The sequence below is a fragment of the Neopelma chrysocephalum genome, unplaced genomic scaffold (genome assembly GCF_003984885.1).
Source record: "Neopelma chrysocephalum unplaced genomic scaffold, ASM398488v2 Primary Assembly neopelma1_23, whole genome shotgun sequence".
Lineage (NCBI taxonomy): Eukaryota > Metazoa > Chordata > Aves > Passeriformes > Pipridae > Neopelma > Neopelma chrysocephalum.
Window position 1 is genome coordinate 7,251,841 of NW_020897691.1, and position 27,291 is coordinate 7,279,131.

At 35.2% G+C, this 27,291-nt stretch overlaps 1 protein-coding gene across 3 annotated transcripts in view; it reads right to left on the bottom strand.

Annotated features, from left to right (window-relative positions):
* Positions 1–3,205: 3,205 nt before the first annotated feature.
* The window catches only part of TTC13 (tetratricopeptide repeat domain 13), a 39,926-nt gene continuing 15,840 nt past the window's right edge, over positions 3,206–27,291 (bottom strand). For all 3 annotated transcript variants that reach the window (XM_027685753.1, XM_027685764.1, XM_027685773.1), the window contains exons 9-23: positions 26,011–26,093; positions 23,860–24,001; positions 22,456–22,630; positions 21,882–22,038; positions 20,641–20,771; positions 20,186–20,318; positions 19,619–19,711; positions 15,487–15,570; positions 14,036–14,120; positions 11,629–11,738; positions 10,099–10,234; positions 9,290–9,369; positions 8,069–8,147; positions 6,476–6,555; positions 3,206–3,399 (exon numbers count right to left, since the gene is read on the bottom strand). In XM_027685753.1, the coding sequence (XP_027541554.1) occupies positions 3,276–3,399; positions 6,476–6,555; positions 8,069–8,147; positions 9,290–9,369; positions 10,099–10,234; positions 11,629–11,738; positions 14,036–14,120; positions 15,487–15,570; positions 19,619–19,711; positions 20,186–20,318; positions 20,641–20,771; positions 21,882–22,038; positions 22,456–22,630; positions 23,860–24,001; positions 26,011–26,093 (1,692 nt within the window). In that variant the 3' untranslated portion in view covers positions 3,206–3,275. The remainder of the gene's footprint in view (positions 3,400–6,475; positions 6,556–8,068; positions 8,148–9,289; positions 9,370–10,098; positions 10,235–11,628; positions 11,739–14,035; positions 14,121–15,486; positions 15,571–19,618; positions 19,712–20,185; positions 20,319–20,640; positions 20,772–21,881; positions 22,039–22,455; positions 22,631–23,859; positions 24,002–26,010; positions 26,094–27,291) is intronic.

Genomic DNA, 27,291 nt, shown 5'->3' on the forward strand with positions numbered 1-27,291 from the left:
TGCCCAGGCAATTTTTTTCTTCCCCACCAGCCTTTCTCCACTTCCTCTGGTCTAATCCCTAAAACAAGAAACCTCCTATTTTACAGTTCCAAGGACTGTCTGGTCAAGTGCCAATGCCAACTTCCCCTTTCTCAATGAGTAACACAAGGTGTAAGAAAACTTACAGGCTTAAAGGAAAGATCACACCAGTAGAATACAATCAAGGCGTAAAGTTTGGCATCTCTTCCAGGCTACTGTAACCATTTCTCCATTAGGTAGGCAGAAAATAACAATTCCTTTCCTCCATAATGAAGTCTAGTAGAGGTTTCTGAAACTTCTGGACTTTTAAACAGAAGCAAATAGTGCTTATTTCTAGTGGGATAGAGGAAAGTACTCAAGCAACAAAATGGTGGGAAAATACCTTTGTCACATTTGGACAGCAACCCAATACTTTCAATCAAAACTGACAAGCCTCCTTAATCCTTACTTGGAATGAAACACCTACTTTTGTCCTTTACAGAAATTCTGATCAGGAAAGTCTAAAATGTATGTTCATTAGTACCAGCCAGACAAGTGGTCAAATTTGCCTTTATTATGGCTTGGTTAATGAACCTTAGGTCTGCATAGGAAATTCTGCCTTTTTTTTTTTCTGATGAGTTTTACTTACTCAAAATTATACCTATCCTTCCAAATACATAGCAACATTATGAAGTGCATTACTGCTCACTAATGGCAAACAACTTGGATTCCAAACAGGTGTTTCCCCAGTTTTCTAGATTTCCTTGTGTTTTGGGCACTCATCTGTTACACATCCCTGATCAGATATATGTACCTGAACTTAACAAGCAAACAAGCAGGAGAAGAGAAGAGGCTTTAGGGAAAATGCATTTAGACACGGGCACAGCATTTGCTTTCTGATATTTGCAAAGCAAATGTTGATTTCTACACTTCAAGATATTGCACATTAGATCATTCTACCCTTGGCTGGAAGTTGGGTCACTATTTTTTAATCAAATCTAACCATGTTATTATCAGTGCAGCTCCAGTACAGTCCATGCAAATTTTGAAATAGATTCTAGAGCTACTCTCAGACATACCAGAATCAGGACTAAAAACACTGAACAAAATATCTGCTTCATACAGTGTTACTTCTGCTGTGCTTACAAGTCTGGTAACACTACTGTAGGTCAGCATGGCAAGAAGTTAATACTCTAAAGAGGCTGTTCTTAGAGAGGAAGTTACTACATAGCAACATTTGTTTCAAGTGGAAGGAAAGCACGTTATTTCCCTACCCTTGTGTTTTCAACATACAATCCTAGAATATGAACATACACAAAAAAAAAGTTCCCAGAGGTACATACACACTACTGGTTTAATTTGAATGGGGAGCACACTTGTGAAGCAAGTCTCTCATTTTCTTCACTTGCCACATTTTGGTTCCCAGTGCAGAGAGGTAGGTTTCAGAATACCTGTAGTTTCATCCAATAGAAGTCCAAACTGGAAGATGCATTGCTGATGTTCTTGCTATATCCAGTGAGCAGTCAGTTAATAAACTAGACCAGCAGACAAACACATAACCTCTAAAATGCATATAATGACGGAACTGAGCTACTCACATTGGGGGGGATGCACTACTTCCCAATGAAGACACATCCACCTTCTGGGATTTATTTTCTATCTCTATGAAAATCCTTCCTATGGAAACTCTCAGGCCTCTAGCTGCCCATAGCTGTCCTACTCTGCAAATAAAGTAACAAATACTGAAATCTAACTTGAAACCAACATGGCTTTTCATATAATGTATGTCAGTATTCACCGCAGCTTCTAACTTACTTTATGGCACTTCCATCCCCGAACCTAAACACACACACACACACACACACACACACAGAGCCTCCTCTGAATCCAATAAATACTTCTGTGGAATAATCAAGAAAAGACCCTCCATTCCATAAATCCACCCTATTATAATCATCACCTGTATCAACATTCTTGATGCTTTCCTGCATTTCCTTCTTCATTAAAGAGGGGATTGAGATTGCACTGTGCTGTAAACAGAGAAATGCAACTACACCACTGGTACTGGTACACTTGGGGTATGCAGGATGTTTTTGCCTCTTCCTTCTAAATAACTTTAGTATATCTCATGTTACATGGTTAGGCCAGGTATTTGCAAGTGCCCAACAAATCCCTAACCTCTGGAAAACTGAAAGAAGCTAAGTAAAGAATACAGTATTTGTGTAGAAGATGACAGCAACAGAATCACAGTTTAGACCATCAATATTACAGAACTGAAAGCTGTACCTAAAACAAAACAGTTCTGTGGTTTTTCTGAGATACTGAATATTCAAGCACGAAAAAAAAGCTGATCAAAGCCACTGAGGAAACCAGACGTTTGACCTGCTTGCTGTTCCTGAAATCACTTAAAATGATAAAGAGCTCTGAAGTCATGGAGTTCAAGCTAAAATGTGTATAATTCAGTAAAGACTCGCCAGAAATATCATAATCACTATTACAATCAGAAATTGGTTCATAGTACGGTCCATGTTATTTGGACTGAAAGAGCCCTGCCCTACAGGAAGTCTGCCTTTCCAGAACGCTGCCAAGTCCATCCAACAAAAACAACTGAAGGAACCCTAGCTAGCTCTCCCAATATACAGTCAACCCATTGATAACTTTTGCCAACCACCACCACCACCAATGGGTACTTGGAAAGGGAGATTGCTGCGTTTCTGACATTTACTCACCAAGAGCCTAACTCCAAATGTGTAATTTGTTTGGTTTTGTTTCCAAATGATGTTTCCCTGAAACCCATTATTTTAAGCTGACATCTGTTCCTTCACTGGACTGCATTACATGAAATACCTATGTATTCACCAATTACTCACACATGTACAGCTCAAAGTTTTCCACGCAGAAGTCAGAGGCTTTGAAAAAAAACAATGGGAAGTAGTAGAGTGGCATTTCCAACGCAGATTACTTTTCTTTCCTTTTTCTTAAAATAAATTTTTACCTGCAGTATGTTTGGTTCATAACTGTGATCCAGTTACTGCTCTTCAGTTTGGCCCTGAACTACTGTATTTCTGTTGGAGTGTGTCTTAATATGAAAAATCCGTTATTCTACTTCTTTTTTCCTCTTCAGTATTATTGGTCACAGAAAGATTCCTTTTACTCTAGTGATAAATAGTCAAGTAAGTTTGTTCTATTAAAAAAAAACAAATCAAACTCTTTTGACCATAATTTGCCATTCAAAATAATTTATGAAGTGGTACCTCTTGGCTTTTTATTTGTATAAATTATACAACAACTATAGTTTTTTTTAGACAGTGAGATGAGTCTGTATTTAGTACTTCAATCATTGTTCTCAGGGTTGGAAAAGTCTCTGATACAGATGGTAGGCTCTTGTAAGAAGGTGAAATACTGAAAGAGATAAAAAAAAATTATTTATCTTTTGATGAGTTCTATGATTTACCTAAAAGTTAACACATTAGCTTATACTTCATCCCCTTCTCCAACACATTTGGAACCTGAAGTCAAGAATCAGCCCCAAGCAATGCTACAGGCTTGGAGCAGAGTGACTAGAAAGCTGCCCTGAAAGGTTTTTGCAAGGTGGGGGTTGGTCTCTTCTCTCAGGTAACAAGTGACAGGACCAAAGGAAATGGCCTCAAATTGTGCCAGGGAAGGTTTAGATTGGATATTAGGAAAAATTTCTTCACCAAAAGGGTGGTCAGACACTGAAATAAGCCTGCCAGAGAAGTGATGGAATCACCATCCCTGTAAGTGTTCGAAAGGTGTGTGGATGTGGCACCTGAGGACATGGTTTAGTGATGAACACAGTGGTGCTGGGTTAGCAGTTGGGACTCAATGATCTCAGTGGTTTTTTCCAACCTTAATGATTCTGTGATTCTAAGAATCTGTTGTTCAAAACCAGCTCTTGCTTCTCATAACTCCTCAGTCACTATACAGAATGAAAACAATGACTATATGGAAGAGCTTTTAAAAGTAGCAGAAGTTAAAGAAACAAATTATTGCTTTAAGTCTTCCAGCCTTATTTACTGTACCCACTACAATTCATCTCCCACAGACAAATTAGCCACTCAGGTTAATTACCTTCATATTATTACACCAAGTCCTTTGGGCTGTAGTTCTTCAAATGTTTTTCTCAGCATCAAACAAAGCCAACTTTAGCACTTTCTCCACTGGCTCATTTCCTCACCTATTATACATCTCTCACTTGAGCCAGCAATACTTTAGGTGGTACCATGCTATGAAATGGTCTTGATTAAAAATAAATTTTTATTTTGGCAAAGTTATTTTTAACACAAATGAGTTCCCTGATCTGGTTTGATATGGACTCCTACAAGTTTCAATGGTAAAACTGAGGGAGTCAGAAACACACGGATAGCACTGAAATGGCTTAAACTGACTTTGCTCCCAAGAGAGAAGTTTCTCTTTGGTAAAGATATATCTTAAACCAAACAAACACAAAAACCAAAACCAACATGAACAGAAGATTAATAAAGAAGTAGAGTATATAAGTTGGGAGATTTACAGTAGAAAATTATGGGAACCATAAATATTTTATATTTCCAAGACAAACATGTCACAATATTTGTGCTGGCTACTTACAATAAAAAACACAACTTGCTACTCTGTAGTTTAAAAATATCACTCCTTAATGAATACTGAATTTGACTCATTTACAAGTAGATTTTTAGCCTGAGTTTGACAAAGATGTCCTTGAGTCTTCTTAATAGCCTTCTTCATTTAGGAAGGGATTTTACGTTCTAGTGAAACCCACCAGGCTAATAATGAAGTTAAACAACACTAATCAGTATGCACTATTTGGCACTAAGAGCAGCTGCAGAGTTCCTCAGGCTCTCAGAATAACTCAGGTTGGACCAGACTGCAGGAGGTCTGTGATCTAACATCCTGCTCAAAACAAGGTCAACTGAATAGTCAAACCAGGGTGTTAGGGCTTTATCCTGTCAGATCTTGAAAATCCCGAGGGATGGAGAATGCACAGCGTCTTTGGGCAGTCTGTTCCACTGCTTGACTACCTTGAGGATGAAAAGATTATGCTCAGTCTAAACTAAAGCACATTGTCTTTTGTCCTCTCTCTCACCAAGCACTGCCTGGCTCCATTTTCTCACCTAACTGCAAAGCTGCTGTTAGGTCAAAGCCTCCTCTTCTCCAGGCTGAAAAAGCCCAACTCTCTCCTTTTAAGGCTTGTGCTCCAGCCCCCTGGCCATCTTGGTGGCTCTTTACTGAATTTGCTCCAGTTTATCATAGTCTTTACTCCAGCTGTATTTTAGATGTGGTCTAAAGTGCTGAATACCCCCTAAATTGGATTATCCAAACAGCTTTTTAATCCATCTAGCTGTCCATTCATCCAGACCATAATGTGTGATCTTGACATGAGAGTACTGTGGGACTCCTTGCTGAAGTAAAAATAAACAACATTGATTGCTCTCCTCATCCCCAAATCTAGTCAGTTTCTATCAGAGAACAATCATATTGAGTCACACAACATTTGGTAAGCTCATGTTGACTGTTTTCTGTCACCTTCTCCTTCCTATACACTGAACTGTATATGAAATGCACTTCATGACTATCCCAGGGACCAAAATGAAGCCGACCAGCCTACAATTTTGCTGGGCTGTCCTTTTGGCCTTCCTGAAGATGAATGCAAGATTTCCTTTCCTGCAATCACCAAGAATGTTCCCTGATGTGCACCACCTTTCCGAGATTATAAATGGCCCTGTTAAGGACATTGGCCAATTCTCTCAGAACCCTGTAAGCGTCTTGACACCGACTTGAAGGATACCAGAACTGGTGTTGTCTTTGATTTTTAGATTTTGTGTCGGGAATAACCACTAAGGGACAAATCAAATGCAGCAGATTCATAGTATTAGTTCCTTGTCAATGTGTTCAGTATTCAAAAATCAATTCATATGCAAATCAAAATTTTTAAGCATTGCACAAAAGCCATGCAGCTATATTAAGTAATGTAATTCTGTATATTCAAAATGCCCATCTACTTTGAAAACACTTATTCCCAAAATCAAATCAGCACTAAAGGATAAGTAAATGACTGATATTTAGTTTGAAGAGATTCATAAGAATGAAAAAAGTCAAAACTGCCCCCTGCTTTGTTGACTCATTGCCAGATTTACTAATGCTAAAAAATAATAATAAAAAGGCAAAATCAACCACTGGACAAAATAAAGACAATATTAACCTAGATAATTTTCTCAGAGGATAACACTCACAATAAGTGAATGTGTAGACTACTAACTACTCTGCTAGAATAGAAACACACTACTGTATGTGTAAATACAAACCTTGTCTTATCAATTCCTAAACAGTGTTAAAAAAAACCACTGCATCATTTACTAAACTCATAATTTCTAAATAACATTTTTAGTGCATATTAAATTTTATAAAGTTTTCCATGTTTTATTTATCCATTCCCCATCTGAATAAAAATATTTACCTTTTTAGATTCATCCAACTCCTTGCTATTTTGCTAAAAGCTTCAGACCCTGGTGCTGTCATTGCTTCAAAATCAACCAGCTGAAAATGCAACAAAATAAAAAAGATATGAAGAAATCATAGAATTTTTAAGTTCTCTAACTTCACAAAGAGCTCTGAGAGCATGCTACCTATATTCTTGGTAAGACAGGAGTAAGCTTACTAACCAGTCTGTGCCCAGACTACTTTGTCCCTCATCATCAGTTTGGAAGTCAGCACTAAACACCTCTCTGGGTTTGCACACCCCATCACAACCAATACTAGAAGCTACACTGGCTGTGGCTACTGCCTGACCTACCAGGTAATAACAGGACTCTTGACTACTGTGCATCTTTAACCTCAGAACAGTCTGAAAATGCATGTTGTCATAAGCTAAGGACCAGCTTAGCCCTTCTAAGGAATCTGGCAAAAAAGCTCATTCAACAGGGGAAAAGAATTTTCTTCAGGTGGTGAAAACTTTCAAAAAAAAAGCATTTATTCCAATTCAGCCACTCTGCTTCAGGAAAAACCCTCAAATGTAAAGATGTCCCAAGTGTTCCTGTAAGTCAGAAATCCTGAAACTCTGCTTGCCTGCCTAAACTCAGTCAGCAAAATACACTACCCTATCAAGTCCTACGTAAATGCTTAAGAAAACCCACATAAGTGTTTTAGGTTAGCTTGAACGCCCACAGAATGGGGAAGATACCAGATTAATGGCATACTGAAAAGGAAGCTTTCTGGCTACTAAGCAATTGCAGTTTGTTCTTAAAAGCTACTAGGAGTTCACTGTACTGAAAGCACAAACTTCACTGTTTTCAGGGCCTTCTAGATCAAAAGGGAAAGTCACCCTTTCTTCAGTTATCCATGCAGGATATTTTCTTCAACAACTTGGATTCTCACTGGAATTTTACTGATTTTTTAGACAATATTTTAAAGAGACAGAGGTGTTCTCACTCCTTTCATGCTGAAAAGGTAACACAGCTAAGATCCCAACAGCTGAAGAAAACAAAACCCTTTATTGAGCAAAGTGGTATAATATTGAAATGTAGTCACTAAAAACTAGGACTTACCTTAAATTAGCCAGAATACAAAGGGGAAGGAGAAATCAAGAGAAGTTGCAAATACATTTCTACTTACCAAGCCCTAAATGCTCTAGAACACAGTGAGAGCATAGACAGAAAATTTCTGCTGTGTGCCAGAAGTGTCACTAATTCTGCCCAAGTATTCTCAGAACCCTTCTCAAAGAATGCTGAAAAGAACAGCTCAGCACACCAGAAATGCTTCAGTTACAAATATGCAATTCTTGTGGGACCAAACTGCTACCATTTCACTAACGCAAATCATTGCATATACTATCTCCAAATCTCACCTGCTGTCAGAAGAGCAACGAAATTTTCAACACTCTCTCAGGCTGCCAGACATTATAGTATGCAGCTAAACCATCTCCAGCAAAAAAGCATGCAATTCCTGTTTAATCTTACAGCTCCTTCCTCACATTTACAAGTATTACTTCCTCCATCAAGGCTGAACCAGTGTATTTCAATATTTTTGTATTTTGAGATATTTTGATACTTGCCTTTCCTTTAGGGATTTTTCCTGACACTTCTTTTCCACTTGCCATTAGTGCTCCCATGATCACTGAGTAAGCTATCACACTAAAAGATTAAAAATAAAACCAACAAATGAAGTAGAAGTCTTTCCATGATGTTAAACTACAAAACAAATAGAACATAGTACTGTTTCATAGAAGGCTAGTAAAAACTAATGTTTTAGTTATTTTAGAAGCAAAACCAAGCACAAAACACTTAAAAAGTGAAATCACTGCTACTTTCCAACACCACTAAAATGAAGTTATGAACCTACGGAGTGTAACTACTGTTTCTACATTAGTTACAATTGCGATTTCAGACTTTGGAGTTCTTAAGACTCCACAGAGCTGAAAACAAAGGAAACTCCTGTTCCCAAGAAGCTTAGCTGCAGCCCAGAAGAGTTTATGAACTCTACTGCAATAGAGCTAGAGGCACTGTTAAGCTATTGAGTTACTTTTTTTTTAATTTATTTTTTTTTAATTATCAATCTCAGACAGAATTTCTGTTAATTCTTTCATTCTGTAAGATAAATGTAAAATCTGATTATAAAACCAAAATCTCAGGTTTGTTGGTTTTTTGTTTTTTTTTTTTTTAGTAATAAGCTTTTGTTAGTAATAAGCTTAAAGATCTTAAGTGTTTAGTGGAACAGAAATTCATAATAGTCTTGAATGTAATGAGGTTTGCATTAAAATAGAATTTCAGTTAAAGAGTTCTGTGACATATGGAACTTTATACTACAGTTTCATTTGGTGACCCTAACAGTTGCAATAAATTACTAAAGTAATATTTTAGTGTATTTTATTAAAATAAGTTATCTCAAAGTATATTTCATCCTAAATACACGTTTCAGAAAAGCCTCCTAAGTGAGAATACAGTGGGGTAAGACAATATGGATTAGGAAATCAAGCATTACAATTTAAAAATGACGCTTTTCAATCTGTGAGTTGAAGTCTAAAAATACAGACTACTCAAAATTTTAAATATACATGAAGCTATGCATAGTTACCATCAGAAATTACAAACTAGCTTTTAAAACAGTACTAAGTCACTTCCCATTGTCATGGTAGGACAAAAGGAGAGACTGTACAGGACATACAGCTCAATTCAGTGCTTTTTTATATTTAAAAAAATACACTAAGATACAGCAACACATGGACATTTTACTACATGCATCCAAGGTAACAGACATGATGAATACAAACACTAACCTAGATCCTCTTGAAAGTGGCATTAAATTATAGAAGTAATAAACTAGTGACAGGATCAAGTTGCAAACAGCATCTACTTCCTAAGGAAGAGAAAAAAAAAAGTGAATTAAAGATAATTTAATAGCCACGTAATACCTTCTAAAGGTACACTTATTGCAAAGTCTTACAGTACTACTATTATCTTTTTTTAAAAAGAACCATTTAAAATGTGAAAAATGTCAAGCTGAGAAGTTGAATTCTGATTAAAGGATGTTTAAACAAATTATTTTGTTGTATCTTTAAAATGTAGGTGAAACATAGTTCATCTACTCTGTATTAAGGGATGAAAAAGGAAAAGTACAAGCTCAAATGTCGTCAGATTCTCACGGCAAATCAAATCAACATAAATTCTAGTGCTTCTCATGAATTCATGTTACTTATCTTACATGTAGCCACCATGAGCCATATCCTAAACAGTACTTATAAGGATGGTGAAAAAGTGAACACAGACCCACGAGAAATATAAAGAAAATAATGAGAGGGAAAAAGAAAGAAAAAAAGAACCAAAAAAAAAGGAACACACTCTGATATCGAGACCTTGCCTGGACACTCTCTATTACTGCAGGCAAAGCACAGCAAATTTTTAAGTAACAGAGAGAATTATGGTTACTTCTCATGATATTGTCCATAATTAGGTTTAAATAAGCAGTCGACTTTATTACTGAAGAACTCTGCAAAATAATTATTAGAACAGTGACTGTTAGACAGAGAGTATAAAAACATACTAGGATTTTACCAATGAATTAATCATTCCACTAAAACAGCCTTACCCCCAGCTCTGCAGACAGAATCAGAATTTTTCCTTTAGCTGTTAGGTCCTTATATAGTGCATCTATTTCTGCATGATACAGCTGTGTTCTCTCTTCTGTTGTCTGAGTTTCTACTGAAAATAGTATGTTCCCCACTCTATCAAGCAGATGGAAAAAAAAAAGGAGATACATTTTTTGAACAGAACTTGATGCACGATCTAATATCCATGGTAAGTCACATATGGACTAAAGTTACACATCACATCACTCTTTTTCCATCATTTTTCCTTAAGCAAAAGATTATGGGCATTGCTTCCCATTTAATTAAAAGAACTCCAAAAATCACTGAATTAAAAATGTTACATCACATTGTAAGTCTGAAGATACATAAAGATTGCTGTCTAATTACAGATGAAGTATTTTATTTCCATTGAACAACACTTGACAAGCATTAGCATTTCGCTTAAAGTGTGGGTAAAAAATAAGAAATATGAAATTTTAAAATATTTTCATGGGCTTAAGACTTTCGTATAGAATGTATGTAAAGTGTAGTTTCGTTAACTTCTAAACCACCAAAATGAAATTGTTTTGGTATAAAGCATGGTTACAAACTGTGGATCAAAACAGACTGAGTGATACTGAACAAAGTTTGTGTAGAACAAAGACCATTTTACTGACATCAAAATATTTTCCTCAAAACAGTGAGGCCATACATTTAATGTCATTTCACTGTATATATGCCTATGATTTACAATGCAAAATGAAAAACCATGAGATACATTAACATCTTAGCAGAGAAGTTTGGCTTCCATGCCACTCATTGAAAGCACACAAATTCTGGGAAAAATTCCAATGCAGAGAATTTTAAATTTTTTAAATAAAACAAAGTTTTTATTTAATAGTAGGACAGATCTTCTGAGTTTCAGAGTAATGCTCATATTTCAGGAAGACAAGGAGTCAGAATCCATAAAGTGAGAAATTTACTATCTCACCCAGAGAGTGACCCAAAGTCCCCTGATTGTATTCTCATACATTCAGTTACTATTTAAATTTTCATTTGCAGATAGAAGGTCTGCAAACATCTCAAAAAGAAACATAAAAAAGCTCAAAAATTCAAATAGAAGAGTCTCTTCCATTCTTAGACCACAGAAATTTCCATTCCATTCAGGACTTCTCAGTCAACACAAGAGACAAGGTCTCATAAGAAGAAATGTATTTTGATATTGACAAAGACTGAGATTTTTGAGATTTTTCCTCTTTAGGCATTTTATAGTCTAAGATGAAAAACAAGGTCTTTCTTCACATTTGTGCTATATGTTAGAGAATCAAAGCAACCAGGCCTACTCCATTAATGTTATCCATATCCCCTTTTTGTCAGGGAACACAACAGGAATCGAGTTCTCAAACAAATACACTTTATTTATTTACAAAAATGTCACTAGTGAAAAACAAAACCCACTTTATGCAAGCAGAAATGGCATTTCAGACAATTAACTGTTAATAGGTCATCATTACTTAGTGTACCCAAACCCCTGAAAATAGCAAACTTACTTATCTCCTGTTATTGTAATTGTGAATCCATCATATTCTTTCCCTTGATCCTTGAGGCTGGGGACTTTTGTGTTCACGGTAAACCCATCTCTGGTTTTACTGTTAAACTGCTTTCAAAAGGAAAAAGTGTAATATTAGAGGTAACAGAGGCAGACTGCCTAGCTATTGTTTTCAAACACTTAAAATACAAGGAGCAGAAGTGAAAATTAACAAACTGAGGGAGCAGGACAAAGTTACTGTTGACTACATTATTTCATTTATCCTTTATTTCCTACTGAATGAAAATCATAAATACTGAATGAGGCATATTGGCATTCAACTTTATAACTATATAGTGAATAGAAAGTAGCACTGTTTATGAAAAGCAACTGTACACAGCAGTTCCACTTGTACAGATTTTTCCCCAAGTTGCAGCTGACAGTAACCTTTTGGTGCAACAAAGTAAATATAAAAGTAGGAATTTGAGACCCCATTTTATGTTTACAGTAAGAAGTGGCTGCATTAGTCTAAGTGTGGATTCCAGAATACAAATCAAGGGAACAGTTTCGTAACTGTGATTCACTTTCAATTAATGTTTATCCTCATCAGAAGGAAGATATCACTAGGTTTAAGAATTTTACAAAGCTACATTGTCTAAGAGTAACACTGTAGCCAGAGAGCACTATAAAGCAGGCAAAACTGCATTTAAGCAAAGCCAGAAGCCCAGCTTTCGACATACAGCATTCCCCAGCTATCCAAATAATCAAACTACATCGCTATTAGCAGACATTCATTTTTTACAGGCACTGTTAATGACTATTATGCACTAGTGTTGAATGAATTACTCAGGCAATTATTTATCTTAACAGAACTTGTGATCCAGATGTGTTGTTTGAAGAGAACCTGGATTTATTTTAAAGCAACAAAAAGCCTCTAATGAGACAGCATTCCACTTTGATAGTTTGGAATGGGATACAGGAGACTCAAACCAGATCAAAATGTACAAGTTATGGAAACCAGGAAGAACATCTGCTGCCGGTTGAGGCATTTACTTTGAAATAAGTAATGTACAGTCCACTATGTTTATATATTGTCACCATTCTTTTGGAGTAACCTATACTTTTAACTCCATTAATAGCATTTTTTCTGGCCTACAATTCAACAGTGGCCATATCAGGTGCTCTACAGGGCCCTACTTGCACATTTGTGTGGCAGTACAGAACAATCAGTTGTCCGTCCACCCCAACATCTACTACCTCTTCAGCACAAGTTTTTAAGTTCAGTTAGTATCCACTTGGCTTCATCTTTCAAGGCCAAGAACAAGACAGTAATATAAAAAGGACCTCCAAAATTATGGTATGTTCTTTGAAGTCACTTATATTCACAATACATATTACAAAAACCCATAGAAAAATTTAGTGCTTCAGCCATGCAGCTCATGCAAAGATATCTGCAGTGCACAAGTGACCGAGCACTATTCCCGTGAACAAATCCAAACCCAGACAGTCTTTCAGCAGTAGCAGCAATGTAGCTTCAGAGAGCCCTGATTTATGGCAACCCGCCAACTCTGCTTAGATACAAAACTGCAATGTGGACACACATGAAAAGAAAGCAATGTGTTTGTCTCTATTTAGAATTACTTATTTCTTCCCGAATTTTATTCTGCTCTAAAATCCTGCCCAATCCTTTAAAAAGACATATTTTGTAACATTCCCCAAACCCAAATATTTACACGCTGCTCATCCTAGATTAATTTGGAGGGGAGGGGGAGAGTTAGAAAACCTTTTACTTAAACCCAGCTCAAGGGTAATAAAACTTAATTTGAGATAAGAGTATAATTTTGCAGGTCATATACCCAAGGCCTTTCTACAAAGACCACCACCAAGAAAACCTACAAGTTTCTCCACTCCTTTTCAGACAAGTCTTCCGAAGCTCAAGAACATTATTCCAGTATTTCATTTCAGCTACCAGTCGCTAAGGGCAACTGTTCCCCCATTTCCCCTGCCAGCCCCACCACATACCAACCTGCGCCAATGAACCTAAAGTAAAAACAGCTTCCATGTTCTTAATCTTTCAGACACTTAGTTCAATTTTTTTCCTTTCTACTGCACAGGTATACAGCGAGTCCACTGTGGTGAATCTGTTCACAAACCCTCTTGGTTGAGAAGGTTGACATTCAACAATTTGTTTTCCCATAATTTTGTTACCAGTTCACAGTTAGGCCAAGGATTTCAAATACACATCACTCACCTGCATATATCAAAGGGAAGGTCCAACCCTTCATACTGCAGATTTGGTATAACCTGAGCTAGCATTTCCACTTACTCATTTTAAGTTTACACACAATGGTTTTATTCTGAGGAACTGCATATCTCCCAGAGCACATTTTATTATTTTTATCATATTTTCAAGTTTTTCTTTAATTTACCTTCATTATGGGAAGAAGATCTTCTACTTTATGTACCTTTTCCAAAGCTTCTCGGACCTCTAACAGTCCTTTTGGATTATTAGCACTGGAAAAAAATTAAATACGGAATACAGCAGTTGAACACATAGTACTTCTGGAAATTAACCTACTTTTAACCTAATTAGCCATAGTGAAGTAAGTTATTGAAAGTTAATGATTTCTTTTCTGAAGATTAATTCCTTTATAGTTGGCCACATGGTCTCCTACTTTTCAAAAAGTAATCTCCTATATCAGCTCAATTAATTTTTTTCAGCTTCAAATCTCAACTTCAGCCTTCAGGTTTATCTTACTCTAATTTACTACTCTATCTTACTCTAAAGCATTAAAGAATGTTTGCATGAGTGTGTGTAGACAGGGGTTTCTAGATAAGGAAAGATGGAAAAGAACAGAGTTAATGTTAAAAATATTCTTCACAAACTATGTGCATCTGTGTGGCCTCAAAGGCAAGTAAATACTCCAGATGCACACACAGCTGGACCACGAAGAAACCTGTTGAATTACTTTTCTAATATTTACTAATTACTGTACACTCAGATTTTGAGAACAGAATTATTTTAAAAATCACAGCACAAATTCCTCTGGTTTAAGGTCAAAGGCTGCTGGCTTACTCTGAACAAACTTAACAAACTTACTCCCAGTAGAGGATAGACTTCCCAGGAACTACAGAACTTATGTACTTTCAGCAACTATCATAGATTTTCTAAAACTTAGATGTTTTCAACAGTTATGAAGATTTTATGCACTTTAATTTTTTAATATTTAAGTAGAATAATGAGATTGAAAATAGAGCTCCATATTTAATATGGCTTACAAGGCCAAAGAAAAAAGAGAGTTTAAAGCTAAAAGGGTTTCTTAGTTTTTAATGTTATCAGAATACTGAGCCACAGATGGGAGAGTCATTTTTGCTCATAAAAAACTTATAGAAGTTTGAAATAGATGCCAATATCAATTTTCATGTTACCTTTTGTCACATTCTTTTATTCAAAATTCTATAACTGCCTTCAGTTCCAGGACAACATCTACCAACCCATCTACGTAACACATAGTAAAGATTCTCTGCTCATTTACAACTACCAGAAGGAAACCAAACATCTTTAATAAATCATATACTTAGAAAGAACTGAGAAAACCGATCATGACAAAACTGTGGCTACAAATTCAAAACAGTCATTAGTTTCAAAGTACACTGTAATGCACAATGTTTTTTTTCCTATTAGTTTAAGTTTCTTAAGGTGGCAAAAAATAGCATTTCGTACCTTTAATAGGAAATAATTATCTCTACAGATATTATAGGAACTTCCTAAAATTAAGGAAAAAAATCCCTCAGACTTTCTGAAATGACTATGATATAAATTTCAGATCAGTATTACCAGGGGAGTGAAGCAGGGGAAAAAAAAGCATCAGTAATTTACCCGTGATAAACAAGGATCCGGTCTTTGATAAAATGAAGAATTTTCTCAAAGTATTCCAGGTACCGCATGTTAATGACCTGCCCCCTACAAAGAAGAGAGAAGTTTTTTTTGAAGACTTGTTTTTCAACTCAACATTCCAGGGCTAAAACACAAATATTACTCATTAATACTTGACACAATTTTATGCATAGTTGCTCTGTTAATAAAAAGAATGAACTAGAGTTTTATCTATGTGGTCATTTGCCAATCCCCCATTTTAAATACAGATTACATAGTGAACTTACAAAACCTCATGTATCATTACTGTTGTTGTTCTCTGATAAACTACATTTCAATACATATTTCCCTGTTTTCAATGTACCAAATTACAGTAAATCTTATTTATATGATAAATATCAATTTGCACAATGATATAATCTTCCCTAGACTCGTAGATTGCAGAATTAGAAAATAATTCACAATCTGTACATTTATTTAGAGAACCAACACTCTCCAGTTTACATATTTAGCAATATATATGTTGATCTGCTCTGACAGTCAACATACATTTTTCCTTATTCACCTATGTCCCTCTTTATTAAAGTAATTTTGCTTTGACTCTTAACAGCGACAAGTAGTAACTGTAAAACAAAAGCATTAAAAAGGTGTTGCTTTCTCCCTTGGACTACTAAGGAAAAGAAATTTATATTAAAGTGTGGTAGAAACCTGTTAGGATTATAACCACTCTGAGAGGAAAAATTACATACCCTTATTGCATTTGTAGGAGTCCTTCCTCTTCTCCCAGTCTACAAAACAAGATTTTATAAAGCAAACGTTATCGCTCTCTGAGGAAGCAAAACCACTGTCAATCACAGGAAGGTGTGTACACCTAGCCTTTTTTTTCCACTCTAAGTGATTTTTGGCAGCTTAAGTCCCTGTCTAATGTCTCACTCAACAGTTTCACACCTTAGTAGGCCTGGTCTCAGAAAGTCAGCAGAATCAGTCTTTAAAAACTGAACAGAACTAGAACACATACACATATCTGCACATAGGAAAGGGAGGTAGGGAAAGTGGAAGGATGAAGACAAATCTATATACATAATTTGCCCTTGTTGTACGTCCCATCATTTTCCATCTGTATTAAAAAAAAAATAAATGTGTACAACAGGCAGTAGCGTGTCAGTATAAGGAACTGGATTTTCCTTTAGTGTCATCTTGGAAAATACGTCCAAACCAGACCTATCATTCTATCAGGCCATCTAGAAGCTGTAGTACCAAGAAAGACTTTTGGTGGGTGGTCGAAAGTGATTTGTGTTTATTTCTACTCTTTCTCCTTGTTTACTAAACACTACCACCAAGATTTCAGAAGTCGGAGTGTTTCAGAGTGTCCTTTTTTTTTATAAAAACATTAAGTATATCATTAATGTTTAGCTGATCCCAAATCCTTGCTTTGCCTATAAAAACAGCTTAAGCTTTCAAAAACATTTCTCTACTTTAAATGAAACTTGCTAGCTTTGATCATTTAAGCCAGAAGGAGATAAGCCAAAGTTGCCCAAGAAAAAGATACTTTTGTGTCTTGAGTACATTAAGATCTGAAAGCCTATGAAACATTGTGAAGTGCAATATAAAATGGTCCCCAAATTGACTCAAAACCAACAAAAAAAAAAAAGTATTTGTTTTCTGACAAACCCCAAACATTTTGCCATTCTGGAAAAGAAAAAAAATAATTCAGCAGACAGTGAATGCTAGTGCACCACGACAAGACTCACTTGACAGGAATCACTGAACAATAACGGACTTTCAATGCAAAGAATTCTGAGTAAAGAAAAAGGTTATGCTAGCAGACATCAAATGCAAGTATTTTTGTCCACAGAAATTCCTGGTGTACAATTCAGACCAAATAAAACCTAGATACAACTTCAGCTCAACATGACTAGATGTGTTAAAAATACTAGAAGAACACCCAACTGATACTGTTACACTTCTTGACCGAACACCTTTTATATTTGTATACAAAATAACCATGAAGACTGCTATTTGTCAGCCTAAATCTATTTTTACACCTGGTTTTCAGGTAGCCATTCTACAGAAAGAACTCAGCCTAAGTCATACAGGTATCAGAATAACTTTCAAATCATAACCCAAATATAAAGCAAAATATATATTCCTGAAAGATAGGGAAAAGACCATAAAGTTATCTTAATTATCAACAAAAAGGTGTTAGCTCTGTAGCATATTAGTATCTTCAATCAGCAGCCATTTTACAAGCTGAGTAATGTAAGAAGGAGATTATACAAATCTGCATAATTCATTAAAAGGAGATTGTGATTTAGAAATCATATTGAACTAGAACATGCTTCAAAAGTATAATAAATTTAAGAAAACCCTCATTACCACATAACATATTAATTTCTTTTAACTCTCACATCATCTTGAAATCATTGAAATGGAATCCAAAAGAAACAAATCACAACAGAAAACTGACCAAGGAAAGCAGCTATTGCTTGGGATGGAGAATAATCAAACAAGCACGGGTTTCCAGAATCAAAAAGTATGCAATCACTATCCAGTACTGAAGTATGATCAACTCCTAAGGCAGCAGTAATTATGCTGCTTCAAATCTACTGTTTCTTCCAAAAAGGTGCCAAGTCAATAATTTTCAGAGAATCACTACCCAGCTATTAAAAAAGCACAACCAAAATGCTGATAAGATCCCCAAAACCCAAGGCTGAGCCAAAACCAAAAGGTTAGAATTAGATTCACTGTGGGCCTACAATTCTGAATGATCATGAAGCTTATTTTAAATTTCTATAAAATTACCAAAACAGCTGGAACAGTACATCATGAGTTTTGCTACTATTCTCTGACGAAACAAAAACAAAGTGTTTGGCCACTGCAAAACAGAGTTCCTGACACAGAGATCTTGCACAAGGACAAATTTCCCAAGATTAAATGTTCAATGTTATTTTCAGGATGTTAATTAAATGTTGTTACATGAATGCCTTTCTGCCAGCACAGATCACCTAGAAATGAAGCTTTTACTCCCCCATTTAAAAATAAAACCAGGAAGAAAGAGGTGAGCTATGGAATGGATCCCTGTCTCAAAGTACAGATGGTTGTGGTTTCTGCTGCATCGTATGTGTGTGAGAAGAGAGAAACGCAGCAACAGCAAAGATAGATGTGGGTTGAAGTCCAAACGTAACACTTGGCTTGAAGGAAGAAAGAAGCCTGAGCATAAGACTGTTCAAGAAGCAGCATATCCTGCAAGGCAACTACTGATCTGCATTGGAGTTTAATGCTACATTAACCACTCTATGAAGTAAACCAGAGGCTGCTAGGGTCTGTTCCACAGAGTGGAAGGAAGAGCAAGGAAAAATTCTCATTTGCTTCTGCATGTGAACATTAGAATATCACTGTTTTTCTCTGCCTGAAATAATTCTTGAGAAGGCTTTGTTTCCCTTACCCTCCTTTTCCAATAAAGCTTCTCAGAGAAGAAAGAGATAAAAGGAGAATGACAGATCAAAGTATTTCTCATGAGGGGGTGGAATAAGATGAAACCTGACTACATATTTACTTACACAAACACACTCTGCTCCTGTGATTGACAGTGATGCTGCCACATCGAGTCTCTCTGTCATGACTACATGTCTTGCAGCATGGGAGAAGATGGAACGTACAACAGTGGTTGAATCTTTTAAATTTTTCCTTTATTTGAAAGTGCAACTGTTATCTTTCAATGTTTACTGATTTTGTCATTTTTGCTTTACTTTCACCTGCTCTGAAAACAACTAAGAGAACTATGTTTAGCATTTGAAAAAATTACAACTATGATGAACTTAATCAAATTTTTACGTTTAATGTAATTTGGGAATTAAAAACAGCACATAAAAATATGTGTATTCTGGATCCTTGTTAGATCTTGCTATAACTCAGTAGTACAAGTGAAATTCAGGAAAAAGAGGAAATATTCCAAGGGAAAATTTGAGGTGCACAAACCTCAAATATTTCATTAGAAAACATAAAATAAATATAAAAGTAAAACAATAAGCATATACGCATTCAATACTGTAAGATGCTCTTTCACAAACAGATGGTAAGTTTTGGTACAATCCCTTAGTGAGTGTGGGAATGCTGTTTGGTAAAACTCTCATACCTGATTAAGTTAATGTGATTATTGAAACCTCTGCTAAGGCTTCGGGCAGGCATTTGGTCCAACCAAAGCACAGGTTGGTCAGGGTCAGCTATCCTACAAAGACAAAGAGCATTAACACTGGCACATATTTCACTCCATGTAGTATTTTAATAGAGCTTTCTTCACAGACAGAACAATTTCAGGCAAAAAATAGAATTCACAGATCACAAAAAAGAACATTTTATTGAAACATAGGTTTTTTTCTCATGAAAACCATACAATTCAAACATTTTACGTTACTGGAGTTTGAAACTCTTAGTTTTTGTTTGCCTTAACTGCAATGGATCCTGTCTTTCACAGCTTTGCTTCAACTGGCAAAAGCTGTTCCCAACTCTTTCCCTCCTTTATAGAAAAATGGAGTATTTTCAGAAGTGCGCTCCTTGTACCTAAACCATCCTTGTCTTCTATCAGAACACCTTCTAGTTACAGAATGGTAGCAAGTGTTCATTTTCTCCTCCATGACTTTAGCCCTTTGGTTAGCTGAAGCGTGCATCATTATTACAACAGTATAAGGCTTTTTCCCATTACCTTCGCCACTTTACAGCAATATCAAACATATCTCTCCACTGCATCAGTCTGGTTTTCCCATTCATCCGAACTTTTGAGTTTGCCCAAGTCCGCTGCACAGCTTGCATTACTTCTAGAGTGGCCAATCCCATTGCTGAGGTGAGGGAAGAGAAGAGAGGGACCAACAAGAGAAACAGAAAACCAGTTAGAGCCACTCATTTTTGTACAGATAGGAAAACTGAAGCAGGAAAGCAATGTATTTACAGGAAAAGAATTGACAACATCAATAAACTCTGGAAGATCATGACTTCCAGTCCCCAGCTAGGTCAAGAAACTGCTGACATAATGATTATTTTAATTTTAAACTTTTTAAACAGAGCATAAAACTAATTTGCAGATAGCAAAAGGTATAGCATTCAATTATCACCACATTGATTTTTTTTCCCACTCAAATTTACAGAGAATTTTCAGTATACCTCTATGTATTCTTTTATTTGGAAGAAATCCTGGTGTCTCATACTGCATCATTGAACCCAGATGATCAGCTACACATATCAGTTCTTGCACATCAGGCTTATAGCTTTCAAAATTCTGAAATAACACATCTCTTACAGAGGAGAAAAACACACATCAGACGTAACTTGGCAACAAAAGTCCTGGAAGCATTAGATAAACTAATCTGTGTTTTACAAATCAATACTATTTGTGTGAGAAACACTTAAAAGCAGTATAAAGAACACTCATTCCACCTCCCAGCCCACTGAACATACACAGTACGTGGCAGTTACGCTCAATATCTCAAATTAATTCAGTCCTACTGAGATCTTATTATTTAGCAGATCTTATTACTGTCACAACCAGTATTTCACCTTCAGATTTGTTCATAATAAGTGATACTAAATAAAGTTCACAGGTAATACATTAGCCTTCACTGTTACACTCATCCTGATTAACTTATAACTACATAAGAAAAGGGTATGTATAGACCCTGGAAGTCTTATTCTGCTAACTTATCCCATAATTCCGTAAAAGCTTCTTGTGTTAAAAAGGTGCATACTATTCCATATACACAAAAGTCAGAAATTTTTAATGGAGCAATGTTTTTACATAGACAAAGTGAATACACAACAATATATCTCAAAACTGTTTTAGAGCAGGAGAAATTGCTATCTTTTCTTTAGTTACATAATTTTGAAGTCTGTTCTAATAAATCCCCTGCTTTGTTGACTGAAGTTACCCTCCTCCTAAAATACTGGTTATCTAAGTTACTCCAGAGAATGTTTTCCCAGGGAAACCCAGTGAAACCCAGTTGCCATTAAAGATATAGTATCTAGAAATTACATCTATAACAAAATAAAAACATAACACACAACGAGAAACTGTAATAAGGGTACTGCATTACACTACACCGAGCATCTCAGACTTATGTCTTAACATTAATTAGTTAATCAGTAAGGCCATAGAATATGAAAGAACAATATGTAAATGTTATTATGTAAAGACAGAAGTGAAGAAAATCATCCTAATTTTAATTCTTCCTCTTTTATGAGATAAATCAACTCTTATGATCTACTAAAGGATTTAAACACTCAGTGGAATTGTACTTTCATACAATATTAAATATTTATGCTGTGAGTGTCTCAGAATGGCACTTTAAAAAGTCAAACTGAAAAAAAACAAATCACATTTAGAGTAGGTTTAAAAAAAAAATTCTCACTTTATATGTGGCTGTAACCCTGGCTGTTCTTCATAATTTTCTATAAGAAAAGGAAGATTTTTGGCCCAGTGGTCCTTGAAATTTCCAGGAAGATCTATGTCAGTATTATACTCTGTAAGAGGGGTATCCAAATGTGCATGCAAATATCTAGAATACTCTGGAGGAAAGAAATAAAATTAAATACTATCTGCATAATCAATCTACTTATGTCATTACACAAAACCAGTAACCAGATTATATGTTTGTCAGTTAAACAACATGACTTTAATAAGTCATTATTTTTAGGTAATATCATTTTGCTATTAGCCAATTTCCAAAACAGTCTTTTTCAACTAACCATTACAATATGCTTTACCATTATGCAGAAACGTGTATTTCATTTTTGGTTCTAGTTTTTAACGATACGAACAATAAGAACCCGTGTATTTCATTTTTTTAACATACATACTCAACAGTGCTCATGAGAATACACACTGGTTTCTTTAAAATGGCCAGAAGTACAAGCAAGCTTGCACTTTTAAGGTTCTTGAAGCATTGAGGAAAATTTAAAAAAACCCCCACAATTCCAACTTACCTCGGAGGTATTTCACTTTCAGATATTCTGGGCTGGCCTTCTGTCCTGGTAGTGGATCATTTAACATAACTTTGGTCTGAGCTTTTATGCCTTCATAAAACTGTCCCATTGCAACATGGCTAAGACCTTTCATGTACTGGCACACTTCATTGTATGGTTCTAGCTGCAGACATCTCTAGGAGATTAAAGGAACAAAATACCCATAAATCAAGTGAGAGAAAGAGTATCTTCAAATAACCTAACCTGTCTGGTCAGAAGACCACCTGAAAAGATTTCCTGGTAATTAAAATCCACTTCCATCACTATTTTCTTTAAAATGATGTTGAGCACTTAAACTGCGAGCAAATGTAAGAAAAAATATTTTCAGCTTTATTAAAGGGAAAATAACCCCCTGCCAGTGCAAATGTGCTTTGCACACTTTAATTGTTATAAAGACAGATCATATTTGCTCTAACAATATTAGCACTACGGAAGTGTCAATGTTAGCTAGATTAAATTAGAAAAAATATTCTCCTGACAGTATTAGTAATGTCATTTTTGGCTAGTTATATATATATATAGTGTCATTTCTTCCATTCATCTCCACTACTTCATACATAAGTACACTTCTATGGTAGTCAACTATTTACTCTATGTCGACATCTCTGTCTTGGAAGTTGAAGTATCTTTTTAATTACACCAGTATCTACAAATTATATCATGTTAATATCTAATATGCACATAAAGTGTTCTCCTTCAGATTAACACAGACTCATTTAGAAAGGGATGGAATAGTTTCTACATCTTATTTCACTCCCTGTTTTAAGGATATCGACAACTAAAATGTGCCTTTATTGTTCTGTCTACAAAATGAGGTAGTTATTTAATGCCAACAGAGACAGGCAAGACTTTGTTTACCTATGGCAACAGACACATTTTTTGCAAGCTCAGTCAATTGCAACATATTCTGAATTTTTCAAAAGAAAATACTCCAGAAAAATTAGATAAACATTGAAACTTATTTTACATTTAAAATTCCAAAGACTAGTACATTTCATCTTTCACTTGATATGAAAAAGTTTTAGTTTTCAACTAGAACTTAAATATTAGCAAGAACACAATTACCAGTTTAAAAAAATACATAAAACATTTCAACCAGAGCTTGGTTTTAGACACACATAGAACAGTGAGAGAAACAATCTTAGTTTAATCAAAATTCCATTTTTAATTAAAAACTGTAAAGTTTCATACATCATTTACGACAGACTTCACCAAAAATAATTTTCGTTTAAATGCAAATTTTCGTTTAAATGCACACACATATTCAGAAAGAAAAACTTTGAAATTTGTATATTTTATTGCACTTGCTGAATACAAGTCCTTGTTAAAACATTTTAATTTGGTATTTACTTAGGGCCTGCTTACCTTAAAATTCTTTAGTGCTTCATCTAAACTGCCATGATGATAAAGCATCATTCCTTTGAGCTGTAGCGTCTGAACATGATTTTGATTTAGCAGTAAAGCCTTCTGGAAGTTCTCTGTAGCAGCATCAAAGTTGCCAAGCTCTCTAGGTGATTCCATAAAGTGGAAAGTGAAAAATATAGAAGGCAACAATGACAACAAAATTATTTGTTAAAGGTTGCTTTAATGTGTCCAAAGGGGATATCATTAAAGAGAAACACAGTACTAACAGAAAATTTCTATAACAAAAGCAGTAATTTTGCAACTATTCTTCTGTGGTAATAACAGAACAGCTGCACAGAGTTTTGACTCCCAGAAATATGTGCTCTGAAATACAACCCCACAAGACCACAAATCTTCACAATCCTCAGCAGACATAAAACTGTAAAAACACATACTTATGGCATTTCTTCAGAAACTAAAATAAATAAAACTTCCACAGAAATCATCCTTGGAAAGCACTACCTTTGACAGGTCTTTTTAACTTCTTAGTATAAATAAATTTTTAAAAATTTACTAACTACTTAAATGCTGATTAAGAAGAAAGCATATGGTGTTTGAAAACTGAAACTAACTAAAAATTTATTGACTGAAATTACTCCATGTGCAGGACAGCTGTACATGTAAACAGACAGTAAAAATAGTCTTGGAGAAACTGTCATGAGAAAATTAAAACAGAAATAGTACACAATTTAAATTATCTTCATTTCTTTTTAATCCAGTACACTGACTTCTTTAACTTTAAGGTTACAAAATTCTTTCCACATCAAATTATAATAGACAAAATTAATCCAGACAAGAGCAATACTTGAAAAAAAAAAACAACCCAAGATTTACTAGTTTTAAATACATTTGCCAAGAAGAAGTTTTAGGCAGAATAGTGATTAACCACAGATCTTTGGTTCAAAATGAATGCATGAACACTGAAGTCACTACATTTGAAGCAGGATTTAATTGGCAAAATGCTGTAACTCATATTTCACAGAAAGGCAAATAAGGGTAAAAATTGTCTACTTTCACTTAAAAATAATTCTCCAAAAGGCATTTTTACACATTGTATTTAAAACTTACTTGATGCAGAAGAAAGAGAGCATGAACTTAAGATGAAACATTTTAGAAAGAAGAACTTGACAACTGAAGTTAACTGTGCCCCGGAGAAATGAGATTATTATTTCTGCCTGTTTTAAGACCAGAGTGTTCATGAGGAAGTCATTCAGACTTATGGTAGTTAGTCAGTAGTTACAGTGTACTCAGCTATTAAAACAATACTCTATTCAGATTCTGTCTTCTCTAACTGCTGAGCCTATAGAAGAGTCAGCAGTAACTGTGCTTTGTACATAAGTTCTTAAAAAAATAAATTAAAAAAAAAAAAATGTTAGTTTCTTTACACTCCTGCCTCCATTATTTCCTGAGGATCAGAGAACTTTGGAGGCATAGGACACTGAGAGGGAATAAAAGCAACAAATTTCAGCAGATTAGATTAGGGATATTCTGGTTAAGTAACTTTTGGTTTGTAAAACAACAATGCAGTGCAAAGTGAGATATTTTAAGGCTTGTTTTTTTCTCTCCTTCAAAACAAAACTTATTGAGATCAAGGTTTCTTGGACACAGGGTAGAACAGTTTATCAACTAGAGAGGCAGTCCCACATCCAAAAAACAGAACAAAAAAGTTAAAGCATTTATTGGAAATGTAAGAAAGCAACTGCTCATCTTTCAGACTACATTACTGACTATCATTTAGCACCTTGAAAGTACTTGCAAACCACAATAGGTATCACAAAAAAACTCACGAGGAAATCAGTGATTCTACATTGTGTTTTGAACTTATATACTGTGGTAAGTAAGGCACAAGTCCAAAACCAAAACATTTTCTTACTGAAAACTGCCACTTACCTAACCTTAGGAGGTTAGACGACTGAATTAAAAATACAAAGCAAAACTAGAAATTATTTATATTGAATATATCCTGATATAGCCATACCAACTGCAGGACCTACCAAATACACATTTGATTCTTCATAATTTTGTAACAAGTGTATAAAACTTTAAGAGTGCATTTTAATAAACACAATCAGATAGAAATCTGACTTTAAAACTACTTCTGAATGCAATTACCTGTAGGCTTGCCCCAGACTTTTATACGCATCTATGAAGTCTGCTTTCTGCTTCAGAGCTTCTTTGAATGATTCAATGGCTTCCTACAGAAAGGGACCAACAAAATAATTTATCACTTACTACACTGATTAAATTTCAGCATCCTCAGTAATTCCTAGCCATGGATTTACAGTTATTCATCAAAACTTTTGGTAGAAACAAACAAGGCATATATTTATTACAAAAACTATAGAGTAATCATCATATAACAAATGAAATACTGAAACATTCTTTACAGTAATTACAGATTTAGCTGGAATTCCTTAGTCTAATATCCCATGGGAATGAGCAGTTCTTTTAGCATTTTAATAGAATTCAGAGATGAAATCCCTTCAGAGTTGGCTTTCAGAGCTCCCTATGGCAAAGCAGTCTCTTCTCACAGTCTTCCTTCTTCATTCATAATACACCTCTTATTTTTTGGAGTCCAAAAGACTCCTTCAAATCGGTACTCTGCCCTTAATTGTTTTATTGTATTCTTTGTTATTTGCACAGTTAGCAAACACTCTCAAGGGATTACAGAGTAAGTGATCACCTTCACACAACAGCACATACTGTTGCTGTGAGGAACATAATGTAATAAAAATAAAAGCTAAAAATATATGCATATGGTTCAAGAAATCTTCTTCAAAGAATTTCATTAAGAACTCAGCTTTTCAAACTGTACTGGCTATACAAATTGGCATATGCAATACTGAGACTTAGAATTAAGGATGGGATAAATCAACTACTTTATATTACTAAGGAATGCCTGAAAAGTATCTTGAAACCTACAGTACAATAATTTAAATGCTGTAAGGAAAGAATTGCTAGTATCTTCAGTAGACTTAGAAATTCTTATTTAGAAAAACTATCAAATATATTTTGAGCACTACAACATGCACAAAAATATCTATTGAACAAAAAATGTAAGACAATCACCTACCTATTATTACATATTAATTAACCTACTAATAAAAATTAACCTATTATTAATAGGCTCATGTCCTCCAGATAAGTTTTAAAAACCAAGATGATTATTCCCAAAAGCAGTGACCCAAAACAACCTCTTTTCAATCTGCCACTCTCACCCCAAATCTGTTTTCAGAAGATATGTACAACTTTCCCATAAGAAGAAGCCTGAACCTGACTGGAAGCTAAGGTATATCTGTGGATGAAAAGCCACTCAGTCATAATCTCTCTGAACCTGAATATTAGAGAGGGAAGATACTTCCTTTGAGGAAAGAAACTGGGGGAAAGGAGGTG